The sequence below is a fragment of the Adiantum capillus-veneris genome, chromosome 17 (genome assembly GCF_014529385.1).
Source record: "Adiantum capillus-veneris isolate H3 chromosome 17, ASM1452938v2, whole genome shotgun sequence".
NCBI classification, from domain to species: domain Eukaryota; kingdom Viridiplantae; phylum Streptophyta; class Polypodiopsida; order Polypodiales; family Pteridaceae; genus Adiantum; species Adiantum capillus-veneris.
The window spans coordinates 73,970,619-73,988,736 of record NC_140947.1 but is presented as its reverse complement, the minus strand read 5'-3'; the positions used below and the strand labels follow the sequence as shown (position 1 = coordinate 73,988,736).

The 18,118-nt window shown below is 45.2% G+C and overlaps 1 protein-coding gene across 2 annotated transcripts in view; it reads right to left on the bottom strand.

Annotated features, from left to right (window-relative positions):
* Positions 1-341: 341 nt before the first annotated feature.
* Positions 342-18,118, bottom strand: part of LOC147437486 (phosphoglycerate mutase-like protein) — a 52,366-nt gene continuing 34,589 nt past the window's right edge. The window contains exons 6-11 of one of the 2 annotated variants that reach the window (XM_086487014.1): positions 10,306-10,380; positions 10,131-10,219; positions 9,917-10,036; positions 9,752-9,796; positions 2,848-2,949; positions 342-939 (exon numbers count right to left, since the gene is read on the bottom strand). In XM_086487014.1, the coding sequence (XP_086343140.1) occupies position 939; positions 2,848-2,949; positions 9,752-9,796; positions 9,917-10,036; positions 10,131-10,219; positions 10,306-10,380 (432 nt within the window). In that variant the 3' untranslated portion in view covers positions 342-938. The remainder of the gene's footprint in view (positions 940-2,847; positions 2,950-9,751; positions 9,797-9,916; positions 10,037-10,130; positions 10,220-10,305; positions 10,381-18,118) is intronic. The other variant, XM_086487013.1, reaches the window with a different exon arrangement.

The window sequence follows — 18,118 nt, the reverse complement described above, 5'->3', positions numbered from 1 at the left end:
GCAAAGAAGACTTAACCAACATATATTGTACACTTACAAATTGAAGGTGCACCTCATGAGGCACAAGCTTTATGTGCTTTTGGGTTTGTTACATGCTTGTGCAAAGCTTCCCAACCTTATCCTCTACTTTATGCATCCTTCCCCCACTCTTGATGCAGTGTTGGTTGGTGTCATAGGTTGCAAGGCATAGCATCGGGAATCCCACGCTCTTCCCTCACTTTGGTGGCCACTGGCCATGTCAATACCAACCTTAGTGTGCTAGTAGGGAATCTTTCAACTATTACAAAAGTTAGTAGCTTAAGCACATTACTTAAGAGACTTGACTATGGTAAAACCACCACTCACCAAGAGTACAATGATATTTTGTGCCAAAAGATTAGCATGTCCATACAACATTCATTAGTTAAATCCAAAGGCGAGGCCTAAAAGCTACAAAGACCCACATCATTGTTGTAAGGCAAGTCCCTTATTTTTATTTATCACGAGACATTAGATCCACCGGCAAAAAGGACAAATCCCCTTGCAAAATGAATCACTGCCCTTGCTCTCACCTCACTTAGCAAGCTGTTTTGACAGTATATCCTACATTAAGATTCATCATCAAAGTTCATAGTAGACCCCCAGAGTTGTACATAGGTATAAGAGACTATACCCACCCTTAAAGAGCCTTTATATAGTTACTGTGGGTTGTCTTGCAAAAAAAAGCAGAGTGCATAAAGTAGAGTGCATTGGAGACATCCTTCTGTTATAAATTGAGGGGAATGGATGAGCAGAAAAAAAATCGATGAATTAACATATGTTAATTAGCTCAGAGGAGCAGAACAAAGTGCGTTTTAGACGCCATTAGGAAGCACATCCGCTGGAAGAGAATCACTTGGAACATCTGGACCTGGAGGGCTTCCTCCAGCATAGTCCTCGGGAATGGCTGCACCCAAATCTCTGCAACCAAAGTCAAAATCAATCTCTCTCTCTCTCTCTCTCTCTCTCTCTCTCTCTCTCTCTCTCTCTATATATATATATATATATATATATATATATATATATATATATATATATATATATATATATATATATATATATATATATATATATATATATTAAAGGGAGTGCCCACTGAAGGGAAAGGAGTAGGGAGAGGGTGATAGATAGGCACCATCAAGCTGCTGTGAAGAGGACAACCACCCAGGAAGGTCTGGGGCATCATGCACGACTAAATAAGCCCAAGATAGTATCAAAGACACGCTGAGAAGCAACCATTGCACAAGAGGTTGAAGGATGAGCGGGAAGAGGCTGAAGAGGACACCAAAACTGCTGACACAGAAGGTACCCATCCAAGAGAAAAAGACAACACAAGTGGAGTGCTATGAAGGAAGTCGAGGAGACCTGGAGGAAACCACCAGATAGCCGCTAATAAGCACCACCAAAAGAGGAGACCAGTAAGGTCGGCATCGAAGCCAACAAAGCAACCATGAGCAAGGAAGAAAGAGATACTACCAATGAATGCCATGGAGGAAAGTGACGAGACATCAAATCTATCACCAGCCACTAAAAAGCACCAGCGAAAGAGGGTTTAAGAAGGTCGGTGTCAAAAACCAGGGGCAACCACCAGGGCAAGGATGATTGAAGAAGGGGAGCAGCAACGTGAGAAAACCACCGGTCCAAATGCACGAGTGGAGGCTCTGAGCTCCGTCAAGCAGCCTTCGTATGGAGGTGACAACCACATTGAAGAGCCCACCACCATCACCCCTGAAGAAAAAGAGGAACCAAAAAAAAAAAAAAAAAGAGACTTGCACACAAGCACCAACTCTCACTCACACACCCACACCCCCCCCCCCCCCCCCAAACCTGGATACAAGAAGAAAACCAAGAAACAAGCCACACACACACACACACACACAGCCTGCACATGGGAAACAAAAAGAAAAACATGATGCACACAGGAACACACCCATACCCACCCCGCACACGAAAGACGAACAGACAGGCATCAAACAAACAAAAAAACAAAGAAAACATGAAAGGAAGAAAGAATTGGGGGGGGCGAGGGGGGGGGGGGGGGTCACCACTGGTTGCAGAATCGAGACGAGTTGCCGACAACGAAAGGGTGCAGAGCTACTGCAAACCGTGCAGAGCAAGACCAAACAGCCAAGGCCAACTTCAAGATAACGATGATACAGCAGTGCCACTGCATTAAGTGGCCGCATTCCTTCTGAGTTATTGCGGCGGGCCCAGTTTCTTTTGCCTCTTCACCTCGTTCAGAGAACAGGGGACGGGAGAGATAGAGAGATAAGAGAGGGGCAGGAGGGAAGGGGAAAGAGGAAGGTATTCGACTACGCAATATTGCTGACTGCAGTATGTCATAGAAGAGGGTAAAGAAACGAGAGAGCGAGGTCGCCCAGCCATCCTTCATTGCTCTTTAGTTAGCTACTGATGGTTAGGTGTTTATTAAAGGCACCTCTAAAATTATCCATACTGAATTTTACTCCAATAATTTACCCAAGGCTCTTTAGGTTAAATAGTCCCAAGTCTAAAAATTATCACAAGGATATTAACCCAAGAGCATAATGCCAAAGCCAGACCGCCGCTGTTTCTTCATATCACTTAGCTATTATTACATGGTAAGGTGTCATTTAAGGCACCTCCAAAATATCAATTATTGAATTACCTACTATATTACACCCAAGACTCCCTAGGTCAATTAGCCCCAGTAAATTATGCCCAAGGATTTTTACACACTATCCTTCACTATCCTAGTTGGGCAACACGTCCACCCATTTTTACACCAGTACCAGTATCCCAATACACAAGTAGCACCAGTACCAGTTCAGTACAATACAGTACCCATACCAGTTCCAGTACAGCATTAGTACACCAGTGTCACCAGTACCAGAACACAAGCCGCGCCATTCCAGTCTTTTAACAGTACACAAACACTCATAGTACCAGAACCTGTTCAGAACCAACACATAATTAGCACCAGTACCAGTCTCATAAGCAGCCCCAGTACCCGTTCAATATAATACTTTACACAACCAGTACCGGTCCCAGGACCATTATATCATAGAAGTGGCATCAATATCAATTCAGAGTAATAAAATACGAGTACTAGTACCAGTGCTAGTCCAGTATACTACAGTACTAGCATCAGTACTAGTTCAGCACTAGCACCCCAGTGGCACCCGTACCAGTACACAAGTAGCTTCGGTTCAGTATTTATAGTTCACGGCAGTATCAGTACCAGTACCAGTACACAATAAGCAACACGTCATTAGTGACTAAGCCCAAAAACCGGAGTCGGAGACCATATGTAAGGTGGAAAGTGTTAAACCCAATATTCCATATTTCAATATTTGTTCAGGAATGCGCCACAAATGCCCATATCCTTAATGGAATTCACAACCTCATACTGCTATATGAACAGCTTAACCCAAAATTTCTATAATTCACATCCCATCTTGACCGTAGCAATATTCGGCCACCATCCATCATAACCAACCAGTCATTCATTGCATTTCATCAGTTATGCCCAAGAACAAAAGACGCCACAGTTCAGTAAAAATACAGTGTCAGTACACAGTTAGCACCAATTCTAGTCTCACAAGCAGCCCAAGTACCAGTTCAGTATAATACTGTACACAACCAGTACCAATCCTAGGACCAGTATATCCCACAAGTGGCAACAGTATAAGTTCAGCACAACAACGCACAGTAAAGTACGAGTACTAGTACGATATAGTACCAGTACACAAGTAACCTAGTATCAGTACATAAGTAGTATCAGTTCACAAGTAGTACCAGTTTAGTGCAGTAAAGTACCAGTACACAAGTAGTTCCATTTCGCTTCAATAAAGTACTAGTATCTATTCAATCCAGTACCAGTACCTAGGTAACACCAATCTAAGTACATAAGTAGTACCAATGCCAGTCTAGTATAATAAGTACCCTTACCAGCACCAGTTCATAGGTCGCACCAGTACCAGTACCAGCTCTAGTACCAGCACACCAATAGTACCAGTATCAGTATAGTGATTTTAACTTTATCCTAGCAATGTGTGTGTGTGTGTGTGTGTGTGTGTGTGTGTGTGGAGGCTGATTCTATTGCTTGAAAATCTCTCAGAACGCCCATATGGTGCCTATTCTGAGAGCAAGTACATCACTGTTTACATAGCAGGCCCGCAGGCATTAAACTCAAGACTATAAAACCAGATATCAGGCACATGGCCAAACTGAAAAGACTAACGGCCAGGGTTAAAAAAACCTCTCCTAAAGAGAGTAAAAAGTGCCCTAGCCAGCTAACTGGAGAGAGGATATAAGAAGTCTCTGAAAGATATGCCCTTCGGCCAAAAGCCCATTGAACAAAACTATGTCAAGAACCGCCATCCGCCACTTTTCAAAGACGGTTTTGGCTTTTTGGGACGCTTCAATCTCCGTTGTCTCAATTTGCAATCTTTTTTGCTAGGGTCAGATTTTGGGTTCTGTGGGCCATCTGGTACCATCACAACTTCTTGATGTTTCAAGGCATTGACGTTGCCCTATTTTGAATTGTCGCTTGGCCAAGCGCTGCATTTTGCTTATGAGGCTGGGGATATTACTCTTGATGCACACAGGATTTACTTTGACTGTTTCTAGCCCTCAGAGCATCATGAAGCTCCACTTTTTGTACCTCTTCTTTTCAGTGGGTTTTCCTCGATTTGAGGTTTCCCACTTGTAAATTAATCAAAATCCGATTTACAAAAAAAGTGTGTGTGGAAGCCTGTCTTAAGAGTTTTTGTGTACAAGTGTTGCTTGTTGCCCTTTCAAGGCTTGCTTTCGGGTGTGTGCGCGCGCATGAGTATGTGCATGGAAACTTGCCTTCTATTTTGTCTTTTTTGTTTTTTGTTTTTGTTGTTTTCATTTGTTTTGGTTTCCTTCCTTTTCCTTTGGTGTGCCTGGGTTGTTTTTGGCTTTTGGGTTTTGGTTGTTGCTTGTTGGCGGTTGGTTTGTTCTGGGTCTGCTTGCTGTTCTCATCTCTACTCTCTATACCAAGTTTGTTCGACAGATTTTCACCTGGAGGTTGTGTCAAGGCATCCATTCTCATCTCTACTCTGTGTACCAAGTTTGTTCGACAGATTTTCACCTGGAGGTTGTGTCAAGGCATCCGACACCATCTCCCAGAAATTCCATCTCCAGCCATGCTCTTCAGGAACCACCTTCAGCAAGTGGATTGTTTGATCTTCTAGATGAAAGCTCCTTGACGGCTTTGGTGCAGAGCTTTGTTACCCACCTTGTGTCTTCCTCCTGAAGTTTCTTGGTGATGTCAGTAACCTCTTCACCCTCATCTTCATCACCAACTGCTCTTTCCTTTCTGTTCCTCTATTGCCTCTTGCTGTCAGATTTTACCAGTTGGCGGACATTTGTCCGACACCGAGCTTCTAGTAGCTGCTCACTATCATCTTCACCGCTGGTGTGGCTTTTAGTGACTTGAAACAGAGCTGAAGAGCATCCGACACCTGTCGAATAAAGGATCTAGAGCAACGACAATCCCACAATAAGTGTGGTACAGTCTCCTCCGCTGTACGACATCTGAAACAACAAGAAGGCGCAATATGCCGTGTATGCAATGTGCTACCCACCACAGGTAAAACTCCCAGAGCCACAAGAAAATACGTTCGTTCAAAGGGAGATGACACTGCCCAATGGCCATAGGGATGACTTGGAGAGTGACCACAACTGATTACCACGACGCACAATCCACGCATTAGATTGCAGGAGAGCGTAGACAGTACCGGCTGAAATGCATTCCAAGCTGACATTGGCAAGATTCCAATCCAAACAGCGGGAGTCTTCCTTCATAGGAGGAATAGGTGAGAGATCAGCAAGCATGCCGCGAATTTCTCGCCAAAGGATAGAATAATGAGGTCCCAATCCAAAAAGAGAACTCTCAGCAGAGAACGAAAGAGCATGGCCAGTGTCATCTACCACCTGACGTACCTGGCATATCCCTTGACGAGGAGAGCGTTGGACCAAAGTAAAAGAGAAATCCTTGCTCCAATGCAGGCTCTCCAATCGGATAGAATTGCCAAGAGAAGATTGCCGGCCATTCCATCCAAATGCAACGTGACAGCCTTCCAATCAACAATGAGAGAAGAAGTAAAGGTACATCCAGGAATGTGTCCTTCAAGCTTGCCAAAAATGACCTCCCAATAGGTTGGCTGCCAATGACCAAAGGACGGAAAAGTGACCAAGGTTGTCATCGTGCCACCAAGACCGGCAATAGGGTAGCTTTCTAAACCAGAACATGACTACGCAAATCCAAAATATTCAGCCCGCCAAGGCGCTTGGGAGAACACAATTTGTCCAAAAATAAGAGCCGGAGACCCTTTTTGCGACTGAGGTGGGCAAGAAATGCTCCAAAATAGTAGACATAAGTGAATGCAAGCATGAACGAGACTATGATAACAGAGGCAAGTAAAATTGCACATAAGTCATAAGAATGCACTGGACAATCCTGAGTTGCACATGTAGAGGCCAAGTAGACAATTTCCAATAATTTAACTTGGAGTACAAACGTTGGAGCACCCAATCCGTATTCTGTGAAGCTGACACATTCCAAGCGAGGGCATAACCAAATGACGAACTATGACGTGTGGAGGAACAATCTCCACTAGCCACAACAGCTTATGCCAATCATACTTATTCAAAGGAAGCAGCTTAGATTTACGGAAATTAACTTTAAGGTCTGCCGCCAATCCAAACAAGTGAAGAGCATGCATAATTTGTTCCACATCATCATGGTGGTTACGAGGCATAAACAAAGAGTCATCCGCATAAGCCTGACCAGCAAAGTGTTGCCCAGATGGTAATACCAGGCCGTGCAATCTACAAGTAAAAGTCTAAACATCCAACTACATAAGCAGCGGTTGAGTGGCGATTGCATAAAGCAAAGCACTGAGAGGACATCCTTGCCTGATAGACCGTCCCAGAGGCCAGGAGTCCGTGAGAAATCCATCCAACAAACCTGCCGCAGTACTATGTGCATATAAGAAAAACACCACACCGGAAAGCCTAGGCCCAAATCCCAACTGACGCATGGTGTTCAAAATGTAGTCCCAAAGAACAGTATCAAAGGCCTTTTCAATGTCAACTTGCATGACCAATACATTCTGCCAAGTGTATTTCGCATACTCCATGCCAATGATGACATTCGCCAGGTTATCAGAAATTTGACGGCGAGGAATGAAGCCATATTGAGATTGATGCACGCCATCACACAGAAAGCCCTTGAGACGATTAACAAGCGTTTTAGCCACCAATTTATATACCACAGGCATGAGCGTCCAATGAGAGAACTCTTCACACAACGCATGCTTGGGTATCAACTTGAGCAAGCCTTCTTTCCAAGAGGCGGGCAATGCCTACTGTTCCCAGACTGTATTCATCATGAACAACAAGGGCACCTTTAGGTCATCCCAAAACAACAAGAAAAATTCCATAGTAAGACCATCCCAACCGGGAGCTTTTCAACGACCCAAGTCAAGCAAGCTTGCATACAATTCCGACTCAGTGAGAATGGCTTCCAAGTCTTGAGCCTGCTATAGTGAAAGAATGGGAGTTACATGCGATAGGAACAATTGACACGCCTGGCAAGCTTCTCGTGTGGGAGGCAAGGGAGCCTCAAAGAGCTTGCCAAAATGCGAGTGTAGAGCCTGTGCCAACTCTGGTAAGGAAGAGGTCCACTCCCCGGATGGAAGTTTAACTCTCTTGATAGCTTGCGACTGCAAGAATGATGCAAGTGCTCGAAGAACTGTTTCGAAGCACAACCTTTAAGGCCTTTATCAGTAAAAGCCTTTTGGCAAGTGCGAGTCTACCACTGTGCCAATTTCCTCTCATCATTATGACGTAACATAGTGCGGGCAAAAAGCAACTCAATCAACTCAGTCTCAGCAAGATAGGAAGTGTTGGCCAAGTGCATCAACCTTTGACAGGAGCATGATCTAGGAGGCACAGGGTGGCTTCCCCACACACACACACACGCACACACGCACACACCCATAAGCAAGCCAATAAAGGGACACACAGATCAAAAACAGAAAGCATAAATAACCACAAAAGAAAACAAAACTAGAGCCAAAGAGAAAAGAGCAAACCCGAGACTGAAGAGCACCAACAAACCAGCAGGATCGACATAGGGAGAAACGCACGAACAAGTACCAGAGACATACAGCATTTTATCTGCCAAGTGATACTACACAGCCAGAACACGAAGAGAAAGCACCAATGAGGGACCTAAACTGCAGCACCAAGTGGGACAGCTGGTGTGGGAGAAAAGCTGCTGAGGCAACCTTCTCCAAGCAGAAACATTTGTCCTGATAAGCTCCGTGTCGAGGCAGATGGGCGGTAGCATGGAAATCGGGCTTGCAGATGGAGAAGCTGAGGGAGAGGCTAGGAAGCAAAGACCGAACCCGAGAATGGAGAGCACCGACGAGCCAACAAGATCCACATAGGGAGAGACGCCCGAACAAGTGCCAGAGAGTCTGCAGCACCAGGTGAGGGCAGCTGCTGTGGGAGCAAAGCTGCTGAGGCTACCTGTCCCAAGCAGAAACATTTGTCCTGACAAGCTCCCTGTCGAGGCAGGTGGGGCATTAGCCTGGAAATCGGGGTTAAAGATGGAGAAGCTAAGGGAGAGGCTACGAAGCAAAGTAAAGCAAAGGCCAACGGCTAGGCGGCCATTGCAGGCTTTCTGGGCCGAGTTAATTACACTAACACGATTGCATTCATGGCAGCTCAGATCAGGCTAACAGGTTACAGGTGGCACTAGGCCTTCATTTGCCTTCGGCTGCCCGCAGTTGGAACCTTTTTTCACAATAAAGCACGGTCTTCACTGGCAGTACAGGCCACCTGTTTGGCTCTTTCCCCCTTCCATCTTGTGATGATGTCGTACATTCTATTTCCCTCGGAAAGTCTCCCCTCTTTGTGCATGTCCCTCTCGAGGGATTGATATAGCCTTTTGAGGATTTTCTATTGATAGAAGGATCTATTTGGTGCAGAAAGAAAAAGATGATGGCTGCCACTACGCAAATACCTGCTGATTAATGAAATAGGTGACCAACCCATAACCAAGGGCCTACACTCTATATTCCTCCATCACTAACGTTACTCCCTATGATTTTGCTATAAGAAATTCGCGTTGACAAGCTCAAAATTAACCACCAAACAATACAGAGACTGTGACAAAAATACACAATCCAGAACTGCTGCTTGATACAGCCCTCCTTTAACAATCACATGGTACCAAAAAGTGTGAGAAAATTTGGGACGAGCAACAACCACATTGTGGAATCATGTTTGACCATTTTACAGGAACAACATACTGATCCTAGTCCCGAAAAGTAATGCTCTACTTGTAAATCAGTACTAACTAGAAAGGCTTCTCAAAAAACTAACAAAAACTCCCTGTAACTCAACCTCACCCTCACCCACACCTCTCCCCCCTACCCCCCCCCGCCCAAAAAAAAGCACAAAAACCTACACACGCACACCCTTCCCAACAGTGCACCCGTTCACAGGCAAGCACAAACAATCAAAATAGTTTCTAAACATTTGCAAGTCAACAGGTGAATAGCAAAATCACAAGGACGGATAAGCTCATCCCTTGAAAGGTGCATATAATGCTACCAATCTTTTACTTCTTACAACTATAACGGAAAAATTAGTGGGTTAAGGAAGAGCACAAAATTGGTGGGTTAAGGAAGAGCAAACTTGAGGTGTTTACCTCTGGTTGACTAGAACAATACTCCGCATCTCGCAGTTGTTGAATCTGCAAATGCAAAGATGCAACCATTTATGTGGAATTGTGAGCAGGCTCAGGGTCCAGGGATACATGCATAGAAATTAAACACAATCAATCTTGGGAATCACAGCTGGAGCAGAAGCTTACCCGGCTCTCAGCTTAGATTGAATGGATACAGAACAATTCTGCCCCCAAATCCTCAATAAATGTGTGAGGAAGCCGCTATGAGATACTACTGCAATCTCTCTCTCCTCTCTCCTTGAAAGCCTGCTAAGAGATTAAACAAGTAGAGGTTAAGAGGGTCTCTAATCCCTTCGATCCTTGGTAAGAAGCCTGCTCAAAGGTATCCAAAGTAGACCACCATTCAAGGAAACGTGTCCCCCGATCGATCAATTCAGAGTTTGTCTCTCTTACATCCGGTTTCCACAGAGTGTCATCATCCACTTCTATCTGGCCACATGTGAGCAAAGGATGGTACAGATGCATAACACATGGATTGAGAAGTTAAAAATGACCACAATTGACAGTACACAAACCTCTGAAAAGTCAATAGATGGAAATATGGTGCGATAAGTGCTAACAGACTGTCGTTTGTCGCAGGGATGTACGCCCTGGAACCGAGTCAAAGAATGCAAATGTTATAGAATGAGATTGATCTGATGCAAACGAAATCTTGAACCACCTCAAAAGCAGTGGTAAACTAAAATACTCCGTTTAAGATTAGGAAAGCAGTGCAGTTTCTTACATAAGAGTTTCGCTTCATATACCTTAGAGAAGCATAAATTGTATGAGATAATTAACAGACAAGACTAAAAAAGATACAAGCATTGCTACATCACACATATGAGACTTCTTAAAATCCATATTGATTGTGTTACAAAACCAAGCCAAATAAAAACTTCAACAATTAAAAAATCATGTGGCTTGGCTAAACTGTGCATCCTCACCTTCCCAACTTACATCGGCCTACCATCCACAATACAGCCCCCCGTGGCTTCCATGTCACGTAGCGTTCAAGAGACAGCCACGAAGGAAACAAAAGATTTTCCAACTTCACCACACTCAGTGATACACAGAAATGAAGATTGTGTATCCTCAAAAACCAAAAGCAATATAAATCAATAAGAACATCTGTGTATTAGGTACCTCAAATGAGCAAAATGTACATCTTTGCCCAGGTAGGATAATTCTCAATGAGCAGATATGTGAGCTCAAACTTAGACGCAAACAGTAACAGAGAGGTACAAGAGTACAATTTGCAAAACGCTCATCTCCAGGCTCTCAAAGTACTCTTTTTTCATACTGAACTGGTCCAAACTAAAGCAATGAGTAAGTTAAGAGAGGGCTACTATTCATAGGGTTGAGTGGAAAACAGAGCTCTCAGCCTCTACAAGGTTACTATGGATTCCTAGAGTTTCAAAGCTAATTTCCTCCCTCGTTACTTCTCCATTCTGCAAAAATCTCTACACAATTATTAGCATTTTAGTAAAAAATTTCAGCTTCTCTCTCACTGTAAATATGCTCATTGAAATTCCGACTCTATTGTTATAATGTGCACCTATGGAGACTATTACAGTAGAATTTCGGTCAGTGGACTCTCAAAAAAATGTGAGGCATGATTAAGGCAATCATTATTGCAAATTTGAACATAAGTTTTGACTGTTTTTGTTTGCAATACCTTTGAAACCAATAGAAGAAGCTCCAAGAGAATATTCACATCACCCGTTGGGTGAACAGATAAAATGCTGTAGTCATTTCATCTTTTAGACACATACTCAAACATATGCACGCATGAGAGAGTACATGTAACAAGTTCTTTTTACGAATTCCCATTTTCAATGTACATTTTTCATGAAATCATTCCACTGAATACTGTCAGCCTGTCAATACCCTTAAATGTTGGGTATATGGCCTTTGGCATGTGCACCAACATATGGTGCGTACCTTCCCTAGTCTAGTCACTAGCCTATGTGGCAGCTTGTCATGTGACTTCCATGTATTGTGTATGAGTCTACTAGCATCCAAATGAGGGTCTTCATCCACATGGAAGCGACTTCAAGAAAAGGCTTTTTTTTAGAAGGCTCATCAAAGATTACCACGGATGCAAGCGGCGACCCCTCAAAGATAATTTAAGGGCTAAATCTCTCTCCCTCCATTGTTAAAATATCTAAAATTCTTGCATCCAAGCACAACCTTTCCAATGTATGCTTTGATTCTCATTTATGGAGATAACCTAATCATCCAGCTTTGATTCTCATTTATGGAGATAAAAGTTGGAACACGCCAACTGTTAAGAACCCTCTAATAGCACAATGGGTGAAAAGGTTGTTGAAAAGTTCAATGATGAGGGGTTTCACGCAGCACGAACAAAGTTGTAAGTTTCCATGAAGAAACAATTGTGGCCTGATGTCAAGCCTAGAGCACCAAATGAGCCATCCATAAGTAAAGGCACTCAAACTAGGGCACCAGGTGCACAAGCTCAAGCCAAGGATGAGCAAGCCTTAGGAATAATTATCATTGCACTTCATGGTAATTATGTGCACTTCATCAACACTTGCACCATTGCAAGTCAAGCGTGGGACATTCTAGAAGAAAACTTTGGTGCAAAGACAAAGCAAAGTAGAATAAGTCTCAATAAAATCTTGTACAAGCTAGTCATGCTTCAAGAGGGAGAATGTCTCTACTCTCATCCATAAACTAATGAGCATCACTACCAAACTCACATACATCAACTGTGAGGTTCCTAAAGAAGACAAAACACAGAGAAACTTTGCAGATAAAACCTGTAACGGGAATTGTTACAACTTACTTCAAACACACACAACTTGGAAGCTAGAGCGCTACCAAGCAGACGCCAACACCTATTGGCCCCCAAAGACTGGCGCCCCTTTCAGTATTTCTTTATTGTATTCAAAGAGGGAATAAAACCTGTGATTTCCTACAAGCTGCCCTGCATAATCCGGGCTAAAAATGACCTATTCTGGCCCGATTTCGGCAACATAACCGTACTACTACGCTTCACAGACAGTATCCCCACGTAGAAAGTGACTTTCCCGACGCATACGGACACTCTGCAAAACCTGACGAGAATCTGCAGCACACTGAATTCTCTGTTTTCTTCCCTGAAAATGCACCGTATCACCTACACAGCACTCGCCTCACGTCCCCGGACCTCCTAGGGGTATTAGGGACCGTTTAAGGCAAAAATCCTAAACCTGCAAAAATACACAGCAGGCTGTATTTCCCTGTTTTGGGCTCCGTTTTGCGAGCCGGTCACATCCGTAGCAAGTCCTCGAGCTCCCGCACCTGTAGGGCTATTTGCCCTTTGAATCGAACGAGATTTCTCGCGTGAAATCTCTCTAAATTCACCTGTACTTGCGGGGGATTAGCAACTAGCTAATCCAATACCTGTGCACGAGGCTCTTGCCTCGGCGAACGCGCATGAACCCACACAATTGTACATAGGTCAAATGAAAAGCCTTCTTGTGGGGCATCACATAACTTCACGGAGAGAGAGAGAGAGAGAGAGAGAGAGAGAGAGAGCAGTGAATGTTGTGCAAGGTTTCAATTCTTGCACTTCACTGTACATAGAGGGTAGGCAAGCACACAGTAGCTTTGGTACCTGCAAAATCCACCATACGGCTGAAAATGCAGCCCCACGTTTAATTTCAAGGCTTCTCTCTCTCTCAAGCTAGAAAGTGCCAAAAAATGTGCCAAATGGCACTCATGCATGGTTTTCCCCTTTTGTACCTTCCGGTCTAAAAATATATCAACCGGCTACTCAGTTGGGTTACTCAGTTGTCTTAGCGGCAGAGTAATAAAATGTTCCTCTTGTCATTCCGGAGCTAATGATGCGAATAGATTTCATGGCCCAAAATAACAGCTCCCTAAATTTCAGGATATGCTTCCATGGCACTTCCACTGGTCATCTGACCATCTATCACCATTGGGACCACATCCAAAAATGCGTTGTAGCCCAATTATCGGGTCTTCTCTTCAAACTTAGAGTAGAGCTTAGATATATTTTTACTGCTCGGATTCTAGTGCCGGTCGGTCTGACCAACTCGTGACGACAAGGCCTTGCTGTCTGCGGGTGAAACTCTCGGCCGTCAACCGTTTCACACTGGCCATACAATGTCCGGCCATTTGCAACTTCAAAAAGAGGGTCCCAAAAATTAAACAACAATCAAGGGACAGAAACCAACAACTAAGGTTAGCAATTGCCACGTCCTCGTGACAGCTGCTGGGTCTGTTGTCGCCCGCAGCAACAGCCCATCCCACCCAACCCCACTCCCAACCCCTCTTTTTGCTTGCCCTTCCTATCCTCGCTCAGTTTCGCCTCACCCCGCTCCCTGTGGCTGATTTTCGGATCGCCTGTGGGTCTTCTTCTTCGTCGTCCTCACCCGTCGCCCCCTGTCTTCTTCAGCATCATACACAGAGTGGCATTCACAGAGTGGCATTCCTGCTTCACCTCAGAGGGACTCTACAGAAGTCCCCCTCGTCCAACACCGCGGAGCCAGCCCTTCGATTTGCTCTTTCGCCAAAAGAGCAAGCGAGCTTGATGGCCGAGGTGGAATTGCTTTGAGCCACCTCGGTCATTTGCAAGATTGTTGGCACTCGGCCCAGCAGAGGCGAGGTTAGGGACTTGCTCCAAGCCCGACTCCTCACCAAAGTCGGCAAGATCACTAACGTGTAGATTCTTGAGAGAGGATATTATCAAATAGAGTTTGAGTCTCCAAAGACGGCCGCCAAGGTGATTTTGATGAGCCCGCTCAGCATTTGGGTGGCTCAGTCTTTCTCGAGCAGTGGTGTCACCGTTTCGACCCGACTACCAATGTACTCAAGGAGGAGGCAAATTATGCCTATCTCAATTTGCTTCATCGGACTGAGGCGGGAGTATCTTCCTCTGCTTTCCAAGATTGGCTCCATGTTTGGGACGATCCTGGAAACTCCGTGCACTCCAGCTTCAGTAGCGGCCAAGACCGCAGGACTACCCACTATGAGGGTTCACTATGAGGGTTCTTGTTCGAGACACACATACCATCCTGAAGGAGGTTTTTCTGCCTCGAGTAAGTGGTGGATGGCTCAGCCAGAGAGTGGAGTATTCAGGTCTGCCATGAGTGGGTTCCCACAAGAAACCGCTTCGGATCGCTTCAACAGGAGACCGACACAGACCCATCTTCTTTCCCCCCTCTAAAGCAAGAGGATCCCCCTCACCCTTGCCACCCCCCCTCGTCCCCTACTCCTCCAACACCTTAGCCCCCCTCCAACTCCCCCTCAGCCGCCTCTCCACCCCCCACCACAGCTCCCCCACCGCCTCCTACTGTTGGGTTTGTGCGTTCTCCTGCTACCCGCCGTTCCTTGGGCAGCTCCTTCGCTTCGAGTAAGTTGGCTCGGGAGAGCCAGCCCTTCCTTTAACCTCCTCTTCTGGTCGAGACTTTGGCCTTTGGGGCTGTTCCAGGGGGGCTCTCTAGCTTCGACATCAGCAGACGGTGGGACACCTTCACTATGCTTTCACCCTCTTTTTGGGTGACCCCCATGCTGACCTGGAGGCAGCCTGTTTTCGAGTGCATGTTCTGTTCCTTGCGGCACGTGGTACAGATGCTCTAGACTCGACAATGGGCTACTCCTTTCCACTATGCGAGACCAAGAGAATTGGACATTGGACTCACTTGGCTGGCTCCAGACTCAGACCCTAGAATCCTCCCACCACACAAGGTAGCTCGGAATTACAGATCTGGTGCAAACTTTGTGACCGTTGTCCAAGTTCACAGTAACCTTTCAAGCTGCTACAGGATGTAGACACATTCTATTTCACTTCTTTGCAGATGCACAGCTCTCTCCTTGTAATGTATATACTCATGAGGATTCATGGGAATAGGTTGTGGCTCAGAGGACTATACGGGCCTCTTGGACATGGGTTAAACATATCCAGTACCTTGGAGGTCCACAGTTTGTGCGCCATTGGGGCCGTCTGAGACAGGAGTTGCAGAGATGCTTAGTGGGTGGTCCAATTGATATTCTCATGTTGCATGAGCACCACCTTTGTGAGAGCGTATTCAGCAATGCGGACAGATTTTGTGTGGCCGCTATGAGACATTTTGGTCAGTTGCTTTTGGGCCAGGGAGGTGTATGTATGACCATTGCGGATTTATGGCAATAGGCCATTGTGGGCAGAGGCATTGTGATACCAGGCAACGTCCGGTGGGTCCCCATGCAAGTTCAAGGTAGCCTTGTAGGCTTCTTAAACATCTATGCGCCCAACCGGGCGAGTGCACGGGCTGAATTGTGGTCTTTCCTGTTGGAGGCCTTGCCTCACGCAGAGCAGTGGTGCATTGGGAGGGACTTCACGATTGGGGGCAGTGATGCTACTATTCATGGGACAGAGATGTATGGCAGCATGCAGGCTTTGGACAGCCCTCAAAAGCCTCTCTTTCTCTCGATTGGACCGTAGAGTCAAAAGCGTGATTCTATCTAGGATAGATCGCTTCTATACTAGTGACTACATTTGTGACATGGTGTTAGGTGCAGCAGAATGAATGTTTGCGCTTTGCTCAAGATGAGTGCTCCAAACTGTGCTCAAGGTTCCTTTTGTTCTTATGGAAGGTAGAGCCTTCCGTTATTAATGAGAGAGTGCTATGATCACAAACAAAGTGAATGGATATTGTGCGTGCAAGTGTATGAGACTGAGAGATAGAGAGAGAGAAGAGAGATACGACACCAGAGACGTTGTAAAACCCTCCTCCGAAGGCCCCACTCTCGTCGGCGAGAGCGGTCTACTTATGATTGCACAATCTGGTACAAACGGTATGCGTGAGACTGATGCGAGTCATGTTGACGATGACGACGGGGATGACGACGCCGACAATAAGGACTGAAATCTGCAATCTTTCTACTGTTGTCCAAAAACGCTATGGGCTGAAATCTGCGACTAGTCCAAAACCCTGATTTGGGGGGCTGTTTCTGTGGGTCTTTGTCGCTGAAAATCTGCAGGGTTAGGGCTAAAAACTGAGGTTTCTTTAGGCTGAAAACTGATGATCTTTCCGGGCTGAATCTAGTGCTCTTTAGGGCTGAATCTGCTACTCTTTAGGGGCTGGACTTGCAGGTGCTTCAATGCTGAAAACGCCCTGCTAAAACCGCCAAAAACGCTAGGTGATGAAGCTTCTCAAAAACGCTAGCTGATGGTATGTGTGGCAATGATGCTGATGCAAAACGCTAGGCTTGGGAAAGTCCTCGCGGTGATGCTGAATGTGAAAACGCTAGGGGATGCTGCTTGCTTCTGGCGATAATCTCCTTGATGAGAAAACGCTAGGGAGGGAGGTGGTCTTGCTCGGAGGGAAAGTCCACCACGGTCTTGCTTGAGAAGTTGCCTGCTGAGCTTGGCTCCTGTTGCCTCTTCTACCAAATAGTGCTAGTCTAGGTTTGCTTATATACAAACTTACTCAATTTGCCCTACCTACTTTCCAACAAAAGTCACTTAAAAATAATAAGTGAAAAATGTCAAAAATAGGAAAAATAGGCTAAATGCACTGGAAAATTCCAGGATTCTGATGGATTCTGATGGGAATGCTTATGATCATGTTGTATGCAACCAAAGGATATGCATCTACACTAGGTGACTGGGCATGCACGGTCTACGAATAGACTCACAAAAGTGCCAGATCACTTCTAAATCTAGACTGACTAGACTGACTGAACCCTTGTCATGATGTAGCTTGTCCACGGACACATAGGATTGGATGTGTCACGTGACATCCCCTCCTTTTCAAAGTGAGGTACTGGTACCGAACTGTATGGCGTCGAGGAAGATCGCCAATAGCATCCGGAATCCTGGAAGGGACTCTTCGCCGGCCCACTCTGATATGTGGGTCGTGCGGTACTTGAACTTCATAAAGGTCTGCAACGCTTGCTTCTTTGGGCCGCGTCGAAAGCGGCACAAAGTCTTCTGTGGCTCCTTCAATGCTTCAACTTCGTCGAGAGTCATGCTTCTTTCTTCTTCAAGAATCTCCATGACTGAAAATTCCTGAAACCATTTCCAACACAAAACCATGAACGTACCTATTCCGTGTAAAGTGAGTGGAAAAAATCTTGTCTTCCTCAAAGACTGTGCATGCAATGTAGATAAACAAAGAGACGGCGTGCGAAACCGTTCACCACACACACACAAACAATGAGATCGAATCTTTCTCTTATGATCTAGAGCAATCAACTGTGGCAATTCACAACGGAAATGCCCATGCTTGGTGCTCAAACTGTCATGTGCTCTTTCTACGACTGTGTCATGCCAAGGAAGAGACATAAAATGTGACTTCCTTGAGTGCATACTTTTCAGATTTTCATGAATAATCC